Here is a 9,041-nt window from a genome sequence, read left to right on the forward strand (position 1 = left end):
ACGTCATATATATTGAGTTTGAATGTATCTTTATAAAACACATTTTCTGCTACAATTTTGTAAACGTTTTGGGACCATCCGAGTTTTCCGTTAAACGTTTTCCCTTAAACATTTTGTATTAACAAAGTATATGGTCCTAATTTTGATAATATTATAATATCCATGCATCTATACCGTTGTTTTATTTCATATATATATATTTCTACAAAGACAAACCTGTAAATTAACACAACATTGATAACATAAAGTTGACATTTGGCAGTCCACCTAACGCTTCCATAATTACTATATGTCAAACAAGCGCACGATCATTTTCTTACCTATCAAACAAATGTAAATCAATATAACCCGTTATATAACAATAGGCAAGTGCAATGCAAATGGTACATAAAAACCTGCAGATACTTTTTTATATATCTAAATTGGTTAAAGACATATTCAAGGATAAACATGTGTATTTACCTGTGGAAATATTAAAGGTATAACTACATAATGGCTATTTTATAGCACGACAAACAGCTTGAATATAAACAGCAATGGCGGAAACTGCAGTGTTGATACGATTGGTCAGTTTATGTGACGTATTGATTATTGGCTAAAACCTACTATTAACTACCGACACCAAAGTTTAATACTGATAATGCTACAATGATTACCTGGTTTGGGGAATTTACGAGGCGAACTTAAGCTTGATAATATGATTAGAGGAATATCATAAATTACAGTTTCGAACGCTTTTATTAAATGTAAATCTTATGAACATCCTATGACATAGTGACTTTTATGAGTATCAGTATTCTAGACTGGTAGATGATTGAAGATTGACTTAAACTCAGCCTTATCAAATGAGACGGGTAGAATGATATCTCCCTAATCCTTACGATGCTATATGTATAAACTATCTGTGTTTCCCTCGGCCAAACAAAGGACACATTTTAATGTCAGAGTTATTGGCCTTGGTATACACCATGTTTTTCATGTGTACCAAGTTTTAAACGAATGTCATCAACCTACTTAAGCTACAGCCAATGTTAAAGATTTTTCACAACGATGCCGATGGCGAAAACGGAACCAAGGCTATGACAATGCATGGACTCGTTTTTGAAAACAGACGAGCGGAAAATAAATATTTTAACGGTCGGTCTAGTTTTGTCTTCAATTTCACATACACAAATCAACATTCCCACAACAACACATCAGAGACAATAATTATGTATTTGCTTTAAGGCAAACTAGAAGAACACTATAAACAATTGACAGTTTCATACTTTTTTTGCTTAGGCTTGTCAAGTTCGTTTCAGAGAAAAATTCGTTGAGAGTTTTGCAAATACCACAGTTGCAAACGGTAAACATGACGGGCCGTTTCGAGAAGGGATTTTAGTCAAAACGTCAATAATCTTAAATCTGTATAAATTTCATTTATAAAATAAACAAAATAGTTAATTGTTGTTTTTTACTTTTATTAAAAGTACAAATATTGCATGAGTTTTTACTGTCACTTTTTGAAATCCCAAATAATTTATTAGCTTTTAATGTCATTGTGTTATCTTCCGTTCATCTAGTTCGCTGTGTCTCTAATATATGTTCGATGATAATGCTAGTCATAGTCGAAAAGGCTGACATATGGAGGGGGTCCCCATTAAGCTTTGTTATTTGATGTTAATAAATTAATATTATACAAAGTAGCGCATTTAAAAAGCATAATTTATATGCACTTGTCACATTCGCTTCAGTGCACTCGTTTGTAATTTAATGCATATTTGCTGTGAAAGCTTCAAATAAAATTATTTGCTATAAAACTTTAATATGATTGATGTATTACTTTAACAGTTAATTGGCGTAAAAAATCTCAAAATAGCAAATTAAAATAACACGATGTTATTCATAATGGATAATGTCATGTTTTCTATGAACATGGAAAAAAAGCGTTCAACATGCAGAGGCATAAGAATAAATTAATTGATATGATTAATTATTCCGCTCATTGCTTTGTTATGGCAATACGTTTTATATATCTATCTTGATAGCTTATGTAGCTTATTGCATAAAGTCAAATTTCTAACTTCATCAAGATTTTACTAAATCTCCAACATCCAACATGTATTTGAGACACAGCAAACTAGTTGTACGAAGGATAAAATAACGATATTAAAGAACAATAATCGTTAAAGCTGCACTCTCAGCAATTGATATATAATTACTTTTTTTCTCCGAATCAGATGATTTTGGCATCAACCCCTGTATCTCAGTCATATAGTTCAAAACACGGCCGAAATTTCCAAATTTTTTTAAAGCGTTAGTAACACTTTTAACCATAAATCATCAGTTTTCAAAAACGAATTTGAAAACTGCGATTTGCTCTTTTGTCAGCAGTCTTTTATCATTGGTTTCCAGACATTTGCGCCAAAAAATTGGCTCATTCAAAGGCAAAAATAAAAAAATAAAAAATGTCCAAACAATAAATCTGTGAGAGTGCAGCTTTAAGTATATTATACGTTTATTATCATATATTAATGTTAATTGTTATCTCAAATTTTCAAGTTGCTGTACCATATCTTTTATAAGCCTGTGCCTGAATGACGGGCGGCTCGAATTTTTCTGGAGGGATGTGGCTGAGCCGGATGCCACCGGAACCGGAACTCGCGGGCCGCCGCCCCTGGCCCTCACTCGTCCACTGGCGGCAGCACTGACTCGCTACCTCCATAAGATGCGGGCGGCTGGAAAATAGAACGACACTTTTGATCACTTTTAATTCATTACTTCCAGAATTAGGGAACTTGGTATAGATGTCTCATATACTGATATAGTAATATATGATAGACACATGCATCAAGTTTTGCTTGTCTCAACGATATCCACAACGGTTGGGCAGACAAGTGGCTTGGATGCCGCGCTCAATGTATGAATGGATTTTTTATTTGGATACTGTTGCTCGTGTCAACACATTCATTAAGTTAATAGGGTACCTCTTACGGTCAAGGTCGTCGTTCTTGATATGAACCCATGACCCTGAAGTTATCATTCTTTAGGGAAACCTTATGACTCGACTGTGCTGTGCAAGTATCGTACTTTGTTTGCTTTGAAAGATAACATATCAATAAGAGCTTGCAGAAACTAGAAATCAAGGTCACATTTACTTCGATAAAACAAAACACGCCTCGGAGCGACCGCCAACGCTCGTCTATTATTTTCCAAAACAGTAAAACAGGCGCTAAACTCGACAATGATTAAACTAAGATATATAGGTCTTGGTGTATATCTGTGTATAGTATTCGACAATAATTGTACCAAGTGTCATACGAATATATATCTTGAACAGTTTTGTGCAACTCGCTATGACGAACTCTGATTTCTCGATGTTCTGGTTATGTCGAACTTATTACGAACGCGTTGGGTTAAGTTAACATGTTTTGTATTTCGGTTATATCGAATGTTCGTTATCTCGAATTAAAGCCAAGGGAGCTCGAGCCGACGAGGAATTAAAGCCAAGCGAGCTCGAGCCAACGAGGAATTAAAGCCAAGGGAGCCAAGGGAGCTCGAGCCAACGAGGAATTAAAGCCAAGGGAGCTCGAGCCAACAAGGAATTAGCCCAAGGGAGCTCGAGCCAACGAGGAATTAAAGCCAAGGGAGCTCGAGCCAACGAGGAATTAAAGCCAAGGGAGCTCGAGCCAACGAGGAATTAAAGCCAAGGGAGCTCGAGCCAACGAGGAATTAAAGCCAAGCGAGCTCGAGCCAACGAGGAATTAAAGCCAAGGGAGCTCGAGCCAACGAGGAATTAAAGCCAAGCGAGCTCGAGCCAACGAGGAATTAAAGCCAAGCGAGCTCGAGCCAACGAGGAATTAAAGCCAAGGGAGCTCGAGCCAACGAGGAATTAAAGCCAAGGGAGCTCGAGCCAACGAGGAATTAAAGCCAAGGGAGCTCGAGCCAACGAGGAATTAAAGCCAAGGGAGCTCGAGCCAACGAGGAATTAAAGCCAAGGGAGCTCGAGCCAACGAGGAATTAAAGCCAAGGGAGCTCGAGCCAACGAGGAATTAAAGCCAAGGGAGCTCGAGCCAACGAGGAATTAAAGCCAAGGGAGCTCGAGCCAACGAGGAATTAAAGCCAAGGGAAATCCAGCCAACGAGGAATTAAAGCCAAGGGAGCTCGAGCCAACGAGGAATTAAAGCCAAGGGAGCTCGAGCCAACGAGGAATTAAAGCCAAGGGAGCTCGAGCCGACGGGGTTTGAGTGTATTTGTAATCATGGCCCCTATGCTGGGTAGAAGGTGTACGCTACTCGGACGAGGAGCAGTTCAAACCGGAATGTTTAAGGCAGTGTACATGTCAGAACGGGAATTACGTCTGCGTCCACCTGTGCCCGGACGAGCACCGAGTACCTTCCAGTACTCATTGCAGGTGAGAAATAATATTTTAAAGGAACTTGAGACCAGATTGTCTAAAAATCGGCAAATACAGTATTTCCTCAAAACAAGCCTAAAATTGTCAATGCGAGCTATTAGGAGGCCAATAATTCATCATTTGACATGATTAAAATAAAAATGCAACAATTTTACCGGTTATGGTAGATGCATTTTCTCAAACCTAACTAAATTAAGTGAAAAGGATGTTTTGCTGAAACTCTTTTGTGCGTAGTGAAAATAAATTCGTTTGGGCATGCAATAATTCGTGGTTGTCATGGATATGCGCGCAGTGATTCAGATTATGTTAATAGTCACATCGGTCTTTAAATAGTTCTAAGGAGAGTGAAGCATTATTTCTTGAAAGGTGTGTTAAAACTGTTTTATGGTGACATTTGAAGCGAGAAATAATTAACTAGCATTCTAAATATTGCCACAAGACAAAGCTGCTCCAGACGACAGTCTTCAACAAGGGAAGTAATTACATTATGTGGAGTGCTGACGTCATCTCATTGACGTAAGTAGCTTTGATTACATGATTATTAGCAACATACAAACATTTGCAGTTATTGGACTGCTGACGTCATCACATTGACGTAGGTAGCACAACCTAGTCTCTTCCTTTTCTTTGCAATAAGTGTCACGTAACCGCCTCGTGGAGACGCTTGCGTCACATGTCTTGGAAAACGAAGTCCATGACGTCACATTTACCGTACACGATGGCTCCGAGCTTTGGATGGACGTGGCCTTATGTTGGGTCGCATCTGTAAGATGAACAATCAAATGATTTAAAAAGCAAACTCTTTAGAAATAAAGATTTATCTGTGTAATTAAACGTTTATACAGAAACAATAAATGTGTTCGGACGTCACTTATTCTCATTCATAAGAGGTATGACAATGATAAATCTAAAGCATAGCATCACGAGAATGACGTCAATAGATACTCTTAGTGACAATTTCCCTCTTGTTATCTTCCATGCCATACAGCGTATGACGAAGTGCACACAATAATAATTTTACTTTTTCGCAACCTGTGTTATATCCTAAGTCCTTCAAACTAAAATATTTCAAAGTCTACTAACGCCAAACATATAAAGCCTATAGAAATCCATATACATCTAACAAAAATGCTTAAACAATTTGCATGACGTCATCATTCAAAAGTATAGTGACGTTGAGTTGTTAATTGTTAGTTGACTGTTTTAACTTTATTTAACGTATACAATCAAAACTCGATATGGCGAACTCTTGTTATCTCGCTGTTTTTGTTGTGTCGATTTTTTAATGATTTTTTTTTCGGTTAAGTTGTAAACGTTTTGAATTTCGATTATATTGGCTGTTAGTTATCACGAAGTGTTTCCCAACGACTTCGATATAGCGAGTTTTGACTATACATCGATATTATAATTTAATCCTAATCTTAAATTTACAAATTGCTGTACCATATCTTGTATAAGCTTGTGCCTGAATGACGGGCGGCTCAACTTTTTCTGGAGGTATGTGGCGGGAACGGATGCCACCAGAACCGGAACTCTTGGCCCTCACACGTCCACTGCCAGCAGCACTGATCCGCAACCTCCATTAGCCGCGGTCGGCTGAAAAGAAGAATGATATTTCTTGTTTATATATGGCTGTATCAAAAATAGTTTAATTTCATTTTTCCAGAATAAAGGAACTTGGTATAGATGTATTTTTTTGGAACTAAATTTACCGCCTGTTCCTTGCAAATTGGGAAAAAAATGACTTTGAGAAAAATACAAAATCAGGCCAAAACAGTAAATATAATTGCGAATATACATGTTTTACTTTTTTATGCATACATTATGCTGTGGAAGAGTAAGTCTTGTCAAGATTTTGTTTATATTTCAAGAAAATTATTGCTTTTTTATTCATTAACGTAATCTGCATTTATCAAATTGGGAAAAAAATAAAAATTATAAAATTTTGGGGAAAATACAGTTTTTCACAAGGGGAAACAGCCTTTAGAAGGCAGTAAATTGCACCAAAAATCATTGATAATAGACATTGCTTTGAATGGTATTAGGCAAATCTTGATGCAATTTGATTGAAACGTTCATGCAAATGCTGACATTTTGGAGCCCTCGTTAAATGGTGGGTGACACCAGGGGCCATCAATCGTAACAACTCGGCCATCTCCAGCAATATTGGCCGAGGTGTTCCGATTATTGGGGCCATCAATCGTCACTACTCGTTCATCTCCGGTAATATTGGCCGGGTTGTTCCGATTGCTTGGGCCATCAATCGTAGCAAATCGGGCATCTCCGGCAATTTTGGCCGAGGAATTCCGATTGCTGGTGCTCTTAATCGTAACATTTCGGCCATCTCCGGCAGTAATGGCCTAAGTGTTCCAATTGCTGGGGCCATGCTTACGAACAGTCTCAGTTCGGGGTCAGATTCAAGTGGAAAAAACTACAAATCTTCATTTCATTGTTGTATTCCTTCCGCCTTTGAAGTTATACAATTATTTAAAATATTTCTGTTAAAAGAATGGACTAAAGGCGATTATTTAAAATTTAATAAAAGCGCTTTTCTGAATCTGAATTTGTGACTACAGTCGAAACTCGCTATGTCAAACTCTGTTTCTCGATGTTCTGGTTATAGCGAACGTTTTACGAATGCCTTGGGTTTAGTAAGACATGTTTTGTAGTTCGGTTATATCAAATGTTCGTTTTCTCGACGTATTTCCATACGTGTAAACAACTTCGACATAGCGAGTTTCGACTCTGTTTGACAGGTCTTTTTTTTAGGGTTTCATAATGCATTTTGTTAAGCAGTTCTAACGGGATGGGTGATTTAGGAGTGTAAAAGTACATATACATCGAGTTTCCCGATATTTTTACAAAAACAACAAATCCTCGACTATGCAAAAAAAAAACAAAAAAAAAACTAGCCCACGGGAAATATCCATTAATTTTCTTTGAAACACTCTTTTTTCACATGAATTCTAGCATTTGACTTGAGGCTGTATTTTAAAATAAATTAAATTGGTTTGAACATTTCCGAAAAAAATATATTTAACAAAATATCCTTGGGGTAAGCTGTCTTTTGTTTGGGAAAGGCGTATTGTCAATTAAAAAGAAAATTGGAAATGATGGATATAATTTTTGCTTTAAACTTCTTTTCATGAAAGTCGTTGAAAGAGAACTTTATTCATATTTTGAGATAAGTGGCGGATCTAAAGGGGGCACTTTTGTATAACGAAAAAAGTGTGGTAATTCATAATAATTCCATTATGAGTCTTTGTGGGCAAACGGTTTTGTTGTCAGTTTTCTAATAGTTTTCTTTACTGTACCGGCGTAGGTTCGTTCCCATCGTAAACCAGTTTTTTGTATTTTCATTGATTTTTTTCCCTGCAATTTTGGCAACAAAGGGTACAATAATGATAACATTGATGGTTTCAGATGCATTACTGTGAAAAAAATGGGTCCAACACATGAGCGAATCCCTTTAAGAGGAGTACACATGTACAATTTAATATAATTTCCAACATTAGGATGCAAAAATGGGTTAGTGAATTTTAGATATTAACATCGAGATTATTTCAATTCATTTTGATTAACCATTATATTAAGTTTGCATGAAATTTAAATTTAAATACAAACATAATGACTCTACTAGCCTATTATGACATTTATATAATAAATGGAGGTAATAAAGCACCTGCAGCGAGTACTGGAAGGTACTCGGTGCTCGTCCGGACACAGTTGGACGCAGCCGTAATTCCCGTTCTGACATGTACACTGCCTGGAACATTCCGGTTTGAACTGTTCCCCGTCCGAGTAGCGTACACCTTTTACCCAGCATGGTTTTAAAGTGTTAGCTGAACTATACTTTGCATTTTTGATATTCAAACATAAACACTACCTGGAACATTCCGGATCGAAGTGTTCTCCGTCTGTACCAGGTATAGCGTACATCGTACCCCAACATAGATTTGAAGTATTGGATTAAGGGGAAAGTGAGTATAATTAGTCTTACACAGCCTCGTATATTCCGGTTTAAATGACTCAGTCTTCGTAGCGTTAACCTTTCATACAACATGGCCGAAATATATGCTATATATGAAATATACGGGAAAACTCTGTCTCGGACATTACGAGGTAAACTGTTCCATGTTCACATAACGTACATCGATGTCCAACATGACATTGAAGGCTCATTACTACTGCCACTGCTACTTAAAGCTGCTGCTGCTGTTACTGCAACTGCTACCTCCTACCACTACCACCACCATCACTACCACCAACATTCGCACCACCACCAGCATTTACACCAGTACAAAAATTGACGTTGATCGGAATGACGAGAACGTCTGAAATATTCGTGAAATTCAAAGCGTTATTGTGACGTCACTTCCTTGACGTTCTTGACGACGTCAACACTCCTCCATCTTGTTTCTAACAGACAAGACGCATTCAAAAAGCTCGTACAAAAAAATGGAAAATTTGCGCTCGCTACAAGATGTAGCATCTCATGAGTTGTCACGTAACAGGTATTTAGTTTGATACGTTATATTATGACGTCATATGCAAGATATTTGAAGTAGTTTGTTGTTTAAATCCAAAAACAAATGTTCCTTTGAATTTTAATGCAATGGGTGGGGTAATGGATATTGACATTTTT

The 9,041-nt window shown here is 37.2% G+C and overlaps 1 protein-coding gene across 1 annotated transcript in view; it reads right to left on the reverse strand.

Annotated features, from left to right (window-relative positions):
• Positions 1-2,536: 2,536 nt before the first annotated feature.
• The window catches only part of LOC128224438 (CCN family member 5-like), a gene marked incomplete at its 5' end in the record, with an annotated part of 16,619 nt that continues 10,114 nt past the window's right edge, over positions 2,537-9,041 (reverse strand). The window contains 5 exon segments of the mRNA XM_052934280.1: positions 2,537-2,717; positions 5,006-5,159; positions 5,840-5,928; positions 5,930-5,992; positions 8,079-8,238. Of these exon segments, the coding sequence (XP_052790240.1) occupies positions 2,537-2,717; positions 5,006-5,159; positions 5,840-5,928; positions 5,930-5,992; positions 8,079-8,238 (647 nt within the window).

The sequence above is a fragment of the Mya arenaria genome, chromosome 17 (assembly GCF_026914265.1).
Source record: "Mya arenaria isolate MELC-2E11 chromosome 17, ASM2691426v1".
NCBI lineage: Eukaryota > Metazoa > Mollusca > Bivalvia > Myida > Myidae > Mya > Mya arenaria.